This window comes from Canis lupus, chromosome 27 (genome assembly GCF_048164855.1).
Source record: "Canis lupus baileyi chromosome 27, mCanLup2.hap1, whole genome shotgun sequence".
Classification (NCBI taxonomy): domain Eukaryota; kingdom Metazoa; phylum Chordata; class Mammalia; order Carnivora; family Canidae; genus Canis; species Canis lupus.
The window spans coordinates 21,133,340-21,148,963 of NC_132864.1; the positions used below are offsets into that span (position 1 = coordinate 21,133,340).

The following is a 15,624-nucleotide window of genomic DNA, read 5'->3' on the forward strand; positions in this document are numbered from 1 at the left end:
CAATATTAACTTTTTACTGTTTGTTGATTGTTTATAGAATAAAATTTCTGATAGGCTAGATATCATATTTAATCTTATAGAATGTTTACCATATCACACACTAACAAATGTTAGATACTGATAACAAAAGTCAAATGGGACAGAAATGGGACTGATAATTCTGCAGATCAAAGAGATAACAAAAAACAGAAAAAATTTTAATAGGAAATAAGTGATAATACAGGTCCTTTGACTTACCCAAGCAGTGTGCTCTTTCAAGTAACAACCTTTATACTCAATGGTATTAGGATGCTTTAATTGTTGTAAAAACTTGACTTCCTTGAGAATATCTTGCCATTTCTATTGAAGTAATAAAGAAACTGGTATGATTTTTAGGCTGGAAATAGTATTTTATTATCAAGTATACATATATAGTATCCTTTTCATTATTTTAAATGGACAAGGTAAAGGTTTAATTAAGTGAAGAAGCTGTTTAAATTTGTGTTATTTCTTTAATTTTAGTATATGTAAATGTAAATCTATTACCAAATATTTAGCAAATCTATCATACTACCTTATGTTCTATTCCACAGAAATCCATATGATTGAGATAGAATATTAAGAATATTTATTATACACTTCACAAAAAAGAATAAAAAGAACTATGATAAAGAAATGTTTAAAGAACTTTGTTTCTACTGTCAGTTTCATACTAACTGGCTCATGTCAGTTTAGGTATACAACTGTCTTTAACATACCTCATGTGTCTGTTTCCCACTATAGGACATTTTTTTAACTGCCACCACTTCATTGGTGTGAGCATTTGTGGCCTGTGTTGAGAGAGCAGAAGAAAAAAAATAAAAAGAATGAATGATGTTTCAGCCACTTTAATGTAAATATTTGACTAGAGACTTTAAATAATATTCTCACACTTCATTATCACAGTTTAAAGATGCTGAAACTTCTCATAGGCTAGATAGACATTTCTACCCCACTGTAATGTATAGCTTCTCTTGATCCCTATCCATATATGTGCAAAGACTATAATACTACAAAGGACTGGAGTTTAAAAAAATACACCCAATCAAACAAAAATAAGTCAAATTTCCAAAATATCCATATTGGCTTCACCATGTAAAATGTCCATCATTGGAGAACCAGTTAGGTAATGTAGTACAATCATATGATGAAATAAATAGTTGAAGAATGAAGTAACCTATATGAATATACAGTATTATGGAAAGATATAAAAATATGACAAAAACAAGCTGCATATTATCTTACTTTTGCAAAACAGCACTAATGTGAGTGTATGTGTGGAAACAATGTGAAAGAATTTATACCAGAGTATCTATCAGTGATAATTCCTAGAGCAGTGCTGTCCAACAGAACTTTCTGTCTTGAGGGACATTTTTTATATCTACATTATATATGATAACATGTGAAACGTGGTTACAGTGACTGAGGAAATGGAGTTTATATTTTAATTAATTTAAACCTAAATAGTGGCTACTGCACTGAACAATGCAGCAGAAGGTAAAATTTTAAGAGGGGCTTTCACTTCCAAAAGTACTTATGTTTTAAATAAGAATGTGTTGCATATATACATACATGTGTGTAGTCATCTACAAAGACTGCCTTCTTTCATAATTATCTCTATATCTTTTGCTACCCAAAATATAATAGTTCACTGAGAGCACACATGAAAATAACAAATAACTCAAATAACAGTCTTCCTCCAAATTTACATAAGAGATTTAAAACTAGATATTTTTCTAAAAAATTTCAGAAAAATAAATATAAGACATTAAAAGATTATCTAATTTTGGCTTTCTTTTAATAACAGGGTTCTGTATCAGTGCCACACTCCTGATGTCAGTAAGCTATTTTGGTTCTAAGATATTATTATTGTAAACTAGTAAAGCTATAGCAATGGTTCTGAGGTAAAAGACTGGAATTCACTCACTGATAAAATTCTATCAGGTCACTGATTTTAGAGAAAAATGCATAATCACTTTCTTAAATACTCTTAAAGAAGCTCCTCAGGTAAAACTATGAATTTCTAATTTAAAAATTTTTATTTCTAACTTAAAAAATATATACATTTTTAAAGATTTTCTTTATTTATTCATGAGAGACACATACAGAGAAAAGCAGAGACATAGGCAGAGGGAGAAGCAGGCTCCATGCAGGGAGCCTGACATGGGACTCGATCCCAGGTCTTTGGGATGAGGCCCTGAGTTGAAGGCGGTGCTAAACCTTTGAGCCACCCAGTCTGCCTCAAATATTTTAAAATTAAAAATGAACAATAACTTGATATAAAAAATTCAACCCCAGACTCTTACTGATAAAATACTGAGCAAATGAACCCTTAATGAAAAAAAATTTTTCTACAAGCACTAAAGAAAAAGTACCTATTATAAAAATAAAGTATCTCCTAGTTAAGAGTTTTCAAATCAGTAGGTCTATACAAAGGCATTTTTTAGGTATATTGCTCATTTAGAAGGTACAGATAGATTTTTGCTAACAACAAAAGTCTCTCACATTTTGCTGGCTTTTAAAATTTAATGCTAAGACTGCTTATATGACAGCAGCAAAGACAAGCTGATGTGAATTCAGTATTACAATCAAGCAAGGTTAGAGTGATTATATCTGAAAAGTAGATTTTTGGGGGATGAATCTATGTACTGTGCAGCTTACGCACCCTGGGAAAGGTGCGTAAGGAAATGCTCAAGCAATGAGGAATTTTAACCTGTAATGGGGTTTTAAAAAACAAATCCTTAACCTTTATAAAAAGAAAAGAAAAGAAAAGACCCACACAAATGGAATCAGAAGGTATTATCTAATTGCTTATTAAGGTTATTTATAATCAGTGCTTGTTTGGTACCAGAGACTTGAAAATAAATCACCCTAGAATAAAAAGATATTTCTTGGGGTGCCTGGGTGACTCAGTCGGTTAAGCATCTGACTCTTGATTTTTGGCTTAGGGTTGTGAGATATAATCCCCAATCTGACTCTGTACTCAGGGAGGGAAGTTTGCTTAAGATTCTCTCTCCCCCTCTTCCTCTGCCCACTCCTTCGGATACACTCTCTCCAAAAATAAATAAATAAATCTTTAAAAAGCATATATATTTTTCCTTACATTTACAGAGTAATCATTACTTAGGACTTGGTAAGTACACTTGCTTACAGAACCTGTCTACTGGAGCACTGACTCAATATTTGAAAAACATTTCCATGTTGATTTTTCTTAGATGTGAAATTTATTTTTTTAAGTTTTTAAATTCCAGTTAGTTAACATACAGTGTAATATTAGTTTCAGGTGTAGAATTTAGTGATTCAACACTTGCATACATCATCCACTGCTTGTCACAAGTGCATTCCTTAATCTCTATCACCTGTTTCACCCATCCCCTTCTTCTCCCCTCTGCTAACCATTAGTGTGTTCTCTAAAGAGTCTATTTAGATATGAATTTTAAAAAAAGATTTTATTTATTTATTCATGAGCGACACACACAGAGAGAGAGAGAGAGAGAGAGGCAGAGACAGAGGCAGAGGGAGAAGCAGGCTCCATGCAGGAAGCCTGAGATGGGACTCAATCCCAGGTCTCCAGGATCACACCCTGGGCTGAAGGCGGCGCTAAACCGCTGAGCCACCGGGCTGCCCTGAAATTTTTAATATAATTTTATAGTGGTTAAAATTCAGAAACTTAAAAAAAAAATCAATGTTTTAATACAGAGAAAGCTAACTATCAGTGGGGTCTCAGCTTTCCAGTACTTCAAACAATATTATGATTACAACCTCTACACGTTTCAAGTGTTGTGTTGAAGCTTACATTCATACTTAACACTTCCAATAGTCTCACTGATCTCAGTAACTTTAAGCAAGATCATTAACTCAAAAAATATTTAGATTCCTATGTGTTTGATATTTTCTTAACCATTTCCAGCTATATTTGATTCTCATCCACTTGTTGCTGATTTATAAAAAAAATTAAAAAATTAAAAATAAGCTTTTCTTTTTGCTGTTATTAAGTCTCAACTAAAACTAAAAGGTAATTATATCCAGAAGAACAGAACTAAATTATTAGCCTTAGATGGATTATAGAAGATACACTAAGTTCAACAAAGCAACACTAGAAATGAAGAACCTACATAGTCGTGTTAAGTGAATACAAAAATGAGCATGCTTGGCCCTTTTCTATTTTCCTTTAATATGATTTCTTACTATCTCATCTGTTCATGCTGCTAATTTCTGAATTATGTAAATCCAGACACACAGTGATATTTCATCAAGTTAACAGCTTCCATTTTTTCTAAATATACTCTCAGCTGATTGATCCTATAAGAGCTGAGCTAGCTTATAATTCACGTTGAACATACTTCCTGGCATCATTCTGTGTAAAAGCTATAAACTACAAAAATCTAACAGAATTATAGTGTTTAGGTATAAAAATGTTGGTTGCTAGAATCTGGTCTTAATGGCTTGCTAGCACGACCAGGATTCATGAAAAGTACTAATTAGCAGTGCTCCCAATTTCTCTGAGCTCTCTATAATTCATTCCTTCATTCAACAAATACTTATTAGGTATTCAAAAATTGTCAGGTATTGGGCTAAGAATTATGAGTAAATGTGTCTACTATCTATCTCTCATGTAGCAGCATAGACAGTAACAAAAACATTATAACCAACAAATATAAAATTGCAATTGTGACAGGTGCTGTAAACAAGAGTATGTGTTACTCTGAGAAAAAAAACCGGGGGATGTGACTTGGGCATGTCAGACAAGAGGTCCTTGAGGAAATGAGGCTTCAGCTGAGAGCTTAAAGAGAAACAGGAGTTAAGAAGGTGAGGTAAAAGGGGAAACACATTCCAGAGAGAATGGTTTATGCAAAGATCCTATGATGATGGTCAAAAGAAAGCTATAATATTATATAGCTAAGGCAATGAGAACAAGATATAGCTTCAGTACAAACAGGGACACATCGTGGAAGACCTTTTAGGCTGGGTACAGTAAGGGTTTTGATCTCAGCCTAAGAACGGAGAGCTCCTGAAGGCTTTATAGATAAAGGTGATGTGATCGGATTTACTTCTTTTTCTCCCAAGCTCACTGTAGTGCAGACAACAGACTAAAGACAGACCTAGAATGGACACACAAAGATGGGAGGATATTGCAGTTGTCCAAGGAAAAGACGATAGTCTTCTGGGTTCTCATGGTATGAGTAACTAGAGGAAGAATCTATTAATCCTGAGGGAGGAATTATACATAAATATTACTGTGGCCAGTGAGAACTCCATTTTTAAGGTATTACCTATGTGACCCTTATGAATGAAAGGTTTAAGCTTTTCTAAGTCTTACTGTAAAGTATAAGTTAATTCTTCTTTAATCTGTTTTTTACAGCTTTATGGGTTTCTATGAGCCTGTATTATTCATTTTGCATACGGGTGATACTATATAGTTAATGATTACATTTTCAAAACCACTCAGTTATGCTTATGATTTCTCTAGTCTATCATATCAACAAATAACATATATTTAGTGTCTGCTGTAAACAAGGCACTGGGCTAGCCTTTAGAGTTATAAAGAAATATTAGAAACGGTCCTCATGGGATCCCCGGGTGGCGCAGTGGTTTGGCACCTGCCTTTGGCCCAGGGCGCAATCCTGGAGACCCGGGATCAAGTCCCACGTCGGGCTCCTGGTGCATGGAGCCTGCTTCTCCCTCTGCCTGTGTCTCTGCCTCTCCCTCTCTCTCTCTGTGACTATCATAAATAAATAAAAAATTAAAAAAAAAAGAAACAGTCCTCATTTTCAAAAGGCATATACTCTCGCTAAATAGACAGGACTTAGCCCAAACAGCAAATAGATCACTAGGTCTTCTGCAGCCTACTACAAAGTAGGTCTCATTTAGTCCTTAGTACAAAGGCTTGCAGGTAAGTTTCAAAACATGCTTGGTTTTTTTGTAGTCAAAGGTGAATTTTGAGAGGGCTCTAGCTGCTTTTTTAAAAAATTTACTTTTTAAAAATTTAAATTCAAGTTAGTTAATGTATTGGGTCTTTTTGTTTGCAAGGGTAGAATTTAGTGATTCATTAGTTGCATATAACATCCAGTGCTCATTACATCTAGCTGCTTTGTAAAATATTAAAGTCAAATAGAGATTGGAACTACTCTGACTCTGGCCAAGAAAGATTCTGAGAGGATGAATGGAGTTGTAAATAGAAGGAAAGTAAGAAAATATGACTGAGGAAAGTATCTTGGAGCAAAACAAATAGGTCATAAATAAATACATACAGGATATTTCTATTTTTTAAAAGTTCGAAACCAGGCAAAACCAAATTATATTGTTAAGATGCAGAAGAAAGTGGGCTCCATACAAAGAAAGGCTAGAAAATCATCACCATAAAATTCAAAATAGACAAAACTTAAGAGGGGCTTCCAAGGTGCTGGCAATATTCTATTTCTTGGCCTGGCAGGTGTTTATAAAGGGATTTACCTTTTAATTGTTCTTTAAGTTACATATTAAAATATATGGGGGGGATCCCTGGGTGGCTCAGTGGTTTGGCGCCTGCCTTTGGCCCAGGACGTGATCCTGGAGTCCCGGGATCAAGTCCCGCGTCAGGCTCCCCGCATGGAGCCTGCTTCTCCCTCCTCCTATGTTTCTGCGCCCCCCCCCCTGTCTATCATAAACAAACAAACAAATAAATAAATAAAATAAAATATATGGGTATGTATTTGTGCACACTTCTGTATGTATATTTATAATTTAAAAATCCTCTTTTTAAAAAAGCATCCCTAGGGTACCTGGCTGACTCAATTGGCAGAGCATGTGACTCTTGATCTCAAGGTTGTGAGTTTGAGCTCCATGTTGGGGGCAGAGATTACTATAAACAAACAAACAAATAAACTTAAGGGGAAAAAAAAAGCATCCCTTTGAATGAAGAAGACAGGACTTCGGTTGGGCCTTAAATAGGATTCTAAACTCAAAGACTAATATAGCACTGTTGACTAGAAAATCAGCACTCTTTTCAGCCCTGGAAGGCCACTTAATGATAAAATATACTTGAATAGAAGTCAAATATTAGATGGGGGCAAAGGAGAAGTGATGGTAGTGCTGAGCACAGACACAAAAGCATGAGAAAGTTCAGGGAAAATCCAGGCTGAAGATTTGGCTAGAAACAAAAAGATGAGCTAAAAAAGCAATTAATAAAATCTTATCTGTAAGGACAACTGAAGATAAGCCCTACCCAGATGCCAAAACATAAAGGATCACCTAAAAGTCAAATACCATTTAAGAAAAAAACCTATTCTATAACAGGTTTAGAGGAGAAATAAGTAATAAGTAGTATTTAAACATTACTTGCTTTAATGGACTAGGCCTCTTAAAAATATTTATGACTTTGATGAGGCAAACTTCTAAGGTTATATAAATAAATTAAAAAGTACATTTTCTGTAATGAATTTCAAGTGAATGAGATATGCTAACATTTCAGTCACTTCCCATTCTCCTCATCAGAAGATAATCACAGTCTTAGAATTCAAATTGACTTTAGGGTATAAACCTTATATCCTTTAACTTAAAATTATGACTTGACATGGATATTACTAAAAATATTTGTTGGTCCATCTTTCTGAGTAGCCATCTATCCATCCATCCATCCATCCATCATTTATTGAGTTCCTACTATTATCAGACACTATATAGGTTACTGGGGATATAGCAATGATAAGATAGACATAATCCTTACCCTCATGGCACTTATGTAGGAGGAGGGACATACATGAGTCAAAAAGTCTTACACATAATTATTTAATTATAACCATGATAAATGCAACAATATGCAAGCACAGTCTACTATGAGATCATAAAGAAAGTCTTAATTTAGTGCTGGACAGTTGAACAGGAAAGGCAATTTTGTGGATGTACTTAAGCTGAAATCTGTAGGATAAGCAGGAGTTAGGTAGGGATGGGGATGCAATGTGCAGAGTTTTCCAGGTGAGAGGAAGAGAATGTATAAAGGCCCTGAGGCAGAAAAATAGCTTGGCATATAGAAGAAATGCATAGGGCCAAAATTCAGGCTTATAACATTTTTTGGACTTCCTTGATAGCAGAGTCAGGTGGTGATAGAGATACCACTGACTTTAATAATGCCTAGAACTCTAGGACTGTTTTTTTCAGCAATGAGTATTTGCCTCTAGTGTAGACATTTAATTTGCAGAATAAACATTAAAACCAATATTTTACAAGTAATGGAATGTACAGAATTCAAACTTCTCTAACTTAATCTCTCTAAACAATTCTAAAATTACTTACAAAATAAACTGCTCCAAAACTTCCATGTCCAATTTCATGCAAATCAATAAAAAGTTCTTCAGGGTCATCTTTGTAGAAGAGATCAGCAATCTCTGGGTCCTTTGGCACCCCTTTACGCATGATGACCAATATCTGCAAACGTCTTGCTTTTGATATCCCAGTCAGCCTTATCTCTCATTTATAAATATTTGGAGGGGGAGGTAAGTTTTTAGTACCTGTAGAAAAATAAGGTTTGACATTCACTTATTTCTAAAACATCTTGGTTGGTGGCAATATAAATTAACATTAAAAAATACCTTGGTCTTACAACTTCATAATAAAAAGACAACTCGAAAGAAAAATGGGCAAAGGATCTGAATAGACATTTATCCAAAGATACACATGAAAAGATGCTCCACATTATTAGTCATTAGAGAAATAAAAATTAAAGTCATAGTAATATACCATTTAAATCCACTAGGAATACTACTATCAAAAAGTCAAATAAATATTGGTAAGGACGTGGAGAAATTGGAACCCTCTAAACCTGCTGGTGGGAATGTAAATTGTGTATCATTGTGGGAAACAGATTGGCAGTTCGTCAAAAACTTAAAAATTAAGTTACCATTTGAATCAGAAATTCTACTCGTTGGTATAGGCCCAAGAGGAATAAAAACATATGTCCACATAAATACTTATATGGGCGGATATTGACCACAGCATGATTCATAGTAGCCAGAGCTAGATACAACCCAAATGTCCATTTGATGAATGAACAAACAAAATGTGGTACATCTGTACAATGGAATATTATTCCGGCAATATATGCTACAAGATGCATAAAACTTGTAAACATAATGTGAAGTTAAAGAAGCCAGTCACAAAAGATGACATAGTAAATAACTCCATTTATAGAATATACCCAAAATAACTAAATATATAGACACAGAAAGCAGATTATTGGTTGCCTACGGCTAGAGGAAGTAGAGTTTGGGAGTGATAGCTAAAATGTATGGGCTTTCTTTTTAGAGTGATGAAAATGTTCTAAAATTGATTGTGGTGATGGTTGCTCAATGGTTAATATACCAAAATCCACTGAATTGTATACTTTAAATGAGCTATATCTCAAGAAATCTGTTTTTTTTTAAAGATTTTATTTATTTATTCATGAAAGACACACAGACACACACACACAGAGGCAGAGACACAGGCAGAGGAAGAAGCAGGCTCCATGCAGGAATCTCAATGTAGGCCTTGGTTCCGGGACTCCAGGATCAAGCCCTGGGCCAAAGGCAAACACTCAACCACTGAGTCACCCAGGCATCCCTCAATAAATCTGTTTTTAAAAGTATTTTGGTCTAATTAATATTGAAATAATAAAAGCTAAGATTTATTAAGCACATGTCAGGCAACACTAAATTCCATATATGTATATATTATCTTCTTTAATCCCTACTGCAGCTTCATAATGTAGGACTTCATTACTTTGATTTTATACAACAAACTACAACTGAGAGGCAAAACTACTCCCCCATAATCAGGCAGCTAGTATTTGTCAGAACTGGGGCCCAACCCCAGATCTAACTGTAAAGCCCAGGATCTTAATTAATATACAATACAGACATATAGAATAGGTAATTAAGTAACAAACTGCTCTAATTTGAAGATTATGCTAAATATTCACTTAAAGAAGAAGGTTATTCTGCTGCTACACAAAATATTCTGATTTTATAGTTTATATTAAAAAAAGGTCATATTTTGGGATGCCTGGGTAACTCAGTGGTTGAGTGTCTGCCTTCAGCTCAGGTCATGATTTCAGGGTCCTAGGATTGAGTCTTACATCAGCTTCCCTGCAGGGAGCCTGCTTCTTCCTCTGCCTAGGTCTCTGCCTCTCTCTGTGTCTCTCATGAAAAAAATACATAAAAACATTTTTATAAAATGACATATTTTGACATATATTAGTTGTTAATAGTTACATTTAGTTGGTATAGATCCTTTTTTATTTTTGGAAAAAAAACTGAAATATTAACTTTCCTCTGTTATCATAAATACTTTGCCACCATCAATCAATCACTCCAACACAGAACTTATCACCAGACAGTTTGTGTTTCTTCCTTGACCCACTAGATAAATACGCTAGACATTTAGTTATTGGTCAATAAAATTACATTTTTAAAAATGTGAGCCAACAAGCTTCATTCAAGGAGAGGAGAAAATGAGTGTCGTTAATACAGAAGTATCAGTAGTCAGTGCTAAGAAGCATTTTTCTCTTGTGACATGCATGAAAGCCTTAGGTGACCATGTACATTACTTCATATGGTTAGTCTATTTAAATAATTAGCATATGCAGGTCATCAACCTAATTATCCATCTAGCCAGGCAACTCTTTCCCTGACTCAACAAATATTTATTGAGTCCCTACTATTCTCCAGGCATGTACTGGATGTTGGTCCCATGTACAATGGGATATGGTCCCTGTCCTTAAAGGGTTTAGAGTCTTATGGAGGAATAAACAGTACAATATCATGATACAAATAACAAAATGGTTATAAATGATTATTATGATGAAAGGGCAAAAAATTTAATAGAAGATATAATAGGGTGACCCAGTCTATTTTTTCTTGGATATAAAAAAGCATGCCTTTTTAGGAAAAATCAAAGTAGATCATTCAATATGGACGTATGTAACAGGTGGAAGGAGAAAATATAAAGCTGGTGTTAAGCCAAGGAAAATCACAACAGGCCTTTTAGACCATATTAAGAAATTTGGACTTTATCCTGAGGGTAGTGGGGAACCATTAAATATTTTTTTAAATATTTTATTTATTTATTCATAGAGACAGAGAGAGAGAGAGGCAGAGACACAGGCAGAGGGAGAAGCAGGCATCATACAGAGAGAGAGCCTGATGTGGGACTCGATCCAGGGTCTCCAGGATCACGCCCTGGGCTGCAGGCGGCGCTAAACCGCTGCGCCACCGGGGCTTCCCCATAAAAGATTTTAAATAGGAAAAAAGGATTCCCCTGCAATACTACACCTATAATCCTGGGCACTAATCCTGACAATCCATAAGTGCCGACATAACCAAACGTAAAGTCAATATATCGATACTCTTGAAAAAGTAACAAAAATCTAGTCAGTCAAGTGACAAAAAGTACACAACTAACATTCAAAAAGTGCTATTGCTTTTATTGCTTATGTTTGAGAACAGAAAAGGGAAACTATGCATTAAATCAAAGATATGCCTTTTGGAAACTATGCCAAAAAAAAAAAAAAAGCAAATTATGAGCTTGTCTTTAGGAAAAACAAAAAAAATCTGTGACCTTTCCAATCATCAAAATGTATTCCAAACTTTTAAATATTTTGGCTTTAGTGTGAATAAAGCTAAGTACTATGGATAATCATTAGGAGGAAACACACAGATGTCATACTCTAGACTAAAATGATTCTCAAAAGAGACAGATATTTAAATATAAAAAAGAGACCACAAAAACTTCTAAAATAAATTTCAGGTGAATCTTTAATCACTAAGCAAGACACCAGAGGCAAAAGTCATAAACTAAAATCAGTAAGTTTGATTATATACAATTATAACTTCTTTATCTTGAAAAATATAATGAATGGACTTCTGTTTCCAGCCAAGATGGAGTAACAGTGACTGGATTTATTATCTGCCACCAGAAACAACTAACATTACAAGAAAGAAAACAGACCAAAATTCTTTATAAATACAGATGCAAAAACTGATAACAAAATTATAGCAAATAAAACTCAATAATATTTAAAATGGATAATATATCATAAGTAGATGGGATTTATCTCAGGAATGCAATGTTGGTTTAATACTCAAAAATTAAGCAATGTAATTCCCCCAATCAACAATTTGATAAAAAGCCAAATGACCATCTCTAAAGATTTCAAAAAAAATCATTTGACAAAATCCAAAATTCAAACCTGATAAAAAACTCTGAGCCAACTCAGAATAGAAGGTAATATCCCCTACCTGATAAAGGAAATATAGGAAGCATTTATAGCTAATATCAAATGTAATGGTCAAATACCTAATTATTTCCTCCTAAGATCAGGAATGAGGCAATGAAGTCTGCTCTTAGCATTTCTCTTCAACATTGTGCTGGATGGTCTATAAAGTGCAATATGGCAAGAAAAAAATGAAATGAAAGACATCAAGATTGGAAAGGAAGGAGTTATACTTTTACTGACAAAGAACAAACCCACCTAAGTAGAAAATTCAATGCAATCTACCAAAAGCTACTAGAATTAATAACTGAGTTAACCAAAGTGGCAAATACAAGCTCAAGATCAATATATAAACCTTAATTATACTTTTATGTATGAACAAATGGAAATCAAAACTTTAAAACATCATAATAGCATAAAAATATGAAATACCTAGGGATAAATCTGACAAAGAATGTGCAAGACCTATATATTGAAAATTATAAAATAATGGTGAAAGGACTTAAAGACAGAATGAAGAGAGGTAACTGTGGCTATAGGTCAGAAGAATCAATATTGATTTTTCTTTAGAAAAATAAATTGGGCGATGCCTGGGGGGCTCAGCGGTTGAGCATCTATCTGCCTTTGGCTCAGGATGTGATCCCAGATCTAGGATCAAGTCCCACATCGGGCTCCCTGCAGGGAACCTACTTCTCCCTCTGCCTATGTCTCTGCCTCTCTCACCCTCTGTCTCTCATGAATAAATAAATAAAAATCTTAAAAAAAAAAAGAAAGAAAAAGAAATTGAGAAGCTGATTCTAAAATGCATATGAAAATGCTAAAGGACCTAAAATAACCAAAACAACTTTGAGAAAAGGAAGACAAAGTTGAGAGGCTGACATAATCTAATTGCAAGATTTATCATAGGGCTACAGTTATCAAGATAGTGTGAAACTAGCATATATAGGCAAACAAATAAATGCAACAAAATAGGAAGTCCAGAGGAGACCCTCACATTTGTGGACAACTGAACTTGGATAAAGGTGCAAAGGTAATTCAGTGAAAAAAGTCTTCAATGAATGGTACTAGAATAACTGTATAAATATATACAAAAAAAAAGGATCTTTTTTGATCCATACCTAAGTACACCATATACAAAAATTAACTTCAAATGGATCATGGAACTAAATATAAAACATACAATTAAAAAAAATCCAAGAAAAAAATCCAAGAAAAAAAAATCTTTCTGAGGTTGGGTTAGACAAAGATTTCTTAGATAAAAGAACAGAAGCATTATCTATAAAGGAAGTAATTGATAAATTAGGCTTATCAAGATGAAAAATATACACTTTTTGAAAGACTGTTCAGAGAATGAAAAGCCAAACCGCAGATTGGAAGAAATGTTTGCAAAATATATCTCATAATCTCACTTTTGTATCCAGAAAACATAAAGAATCCTCAAAATTCAATAAAAGAAAATAACCCAATTTTAAAAATGGAAAAAAAGAGGGGAACCCTGGGTGGCTCAGCAGTTTAGTGCCTGCCTTTGGCCCCAGGGTGTGATCCTGGAGTCCCGGGATCAAGTCCCACATAGGGCTTCCTGCATGAAGCCGGCTTCTCCCTCTGCCTGTATCTCTGCCTCTTTCTCTCTGTGTGTGTCTCTCATGAATAAATAAACAAAATCTTAAAAAAAATAATAAAAATGGAAAAAAGATTAGAACAGACACTTCACCAAGGAAGATATGTGGATGGCAACTAAACAAAAGATGCTTAATATCACTATTCACTAGGGAGAAACAAACTAAAATCTTACTAAAATTCTACACACACCTATTAGAATGGTTAACCTTAAAAAGACTGAGCATACCAGATGTTGGCAAGGATGTGAAGTAACTGTATTTTACATATACTACTGGTGGGAATGTAAAAATGGTAGTTTGGAAACAGTTTGGCAGTTTCTTAAAAAGTTAAACATGTATCTATCATATGATGTAGCCCTTCTAGTCCTAAGTATTTATGGAAGAAAAATGAAAGCATATGTCCATTCAAAGCCCTGTACACAAATGTTTGTGGCAGCTTTATTTTTAATAGCCCAAACTGGAAGCAACCCAAAACCCCATCAACAAAGGAACAGATGCAGGACGCCTGGGTGGCTCAGTGGTTAAGTGTCTGCCTTCAGCTCAGCACGTGATCCTGGAGTCCTGGGATTGAGTCCCACATCAGGCTCCCTGCATGGAGCCTGCTTCTCCCTCTGCCTGTGTCTCTGCCTCTTTCTGTGTGTCTCTCATGAATAAATAAATAAAATCTTTAAAAAAAAAAAACAAAAACAAAGGAAGAGATAAACAATCTGTCATACATGCAGACAATGGAATGCATCTTAGCAATAAAATGAACTATTGACACATGCTACAACATGGATGAATCTTAAAATAATTATGTTGAGTGAAAAGAAGATAGACCCCCACCAAAAAAAGTATGTACTTTATGATTGCATTTCTATAAAATTTTAGAAAATGCAAACTAATCCAAAGTAACAGAAAGCACATCAGTGGTTGCCTAGGAATTGGCTGAGTGAGAAGAGGTGGGATGGAGGGATTAAAAAGGAGCTTTTGGGAGTGTTGGATATATTTACTATCTTCACAGATATATATGATGGCATAACATATTCATTCAATATGTTCAGGTTATTGTATGTTAGTTATAAGCCAAGAAGGTTGTTTTAAAACAATGCAATAAACAAAACTGAAAGGCAAATAAAGTAGGAATGTTGCAAAATATGTGCTGGTTAAAAGTTATTCTTAATATCAGACAGGTGACTATAAAAGACTGATGAAACATACTGAAGATGACACAAAAAAAAATGGAAAGACATTCCATGCTCATGGGTTGAAAGAATCAATATTGTTAAAAGTCCATACTACCCAAAGCAATCTACAGATTTAATGCAATCCCTATCAAAATACCAACATTTTTTACAGAACCAGAACTAAGAATACTAAAATTTCTGGGGAACCAAAAAAACCCTGAGTAGCCAAAGCAATCTTGAGAAAGAACAAATCTGGAGGTATCAAAATCTCAGATTTCCAGATACACGACAAAGCTTTAGTAAGCAAAACAGAATAGTACTGGCATGAAAAGAGACACATAGATCAAAAAACATGATAGAGAACCCAGGAATAAACCCATGCTTATAGGGCCAACTAACCTACAACAAAAGAGGCAAGAATATGCAATGGGGAAAAGACAGTCTCTTTAACAAATGGTGCTGGGAAAACTGGACAGCTACATGCAAAAGAATGAAACTGGATCACTTTCTTATATCATACATAGAAATAAACTCAAAATGGATTAAAGGCCTAAATTTAAGACCCCAAACCATAAAACTCCTAAGAAGGAAACAC

General features: G+C 34.4%; 1 protein-coding gene across 3 annotated transcripts in view; it reads right to left on the bottom strand.

Annotated features, from left to right (window-relative positions):
• TAOK3 (TAO kinase 3) overlaps nucleotides 1–15,624 on the bottom strand; it is a 178,987-nt gene that overhangs the window by 79,743 nt on the left and 83,620 nt on the right. For all 3 annotated transcript variants that reach the window (XM_072802720.1, XM_072802721.1, XM_072802722.1), the window contains exons 3-5: nucleotides 8,290–8,504; nucleotides 738–809; nucleotides 238–339 (exon numbers count right to left, since the gene is read on the bottom strand). In XM_072802720.1, coding sequence (XP_072658821.1) covers nucleotides 238–339; nucleotides 738–809; nucleotides 8,290–8,409 — 294 coding nt within the window. In that variant the 5' untranslated portion in view covers nucleotides 8,410–8,504. The remainder of the gene's footprint in view (nucleotides 1–237; nucleotides 340–737; nucleotides 810–8,289; nucleotides 8,505–15,624) is intronic.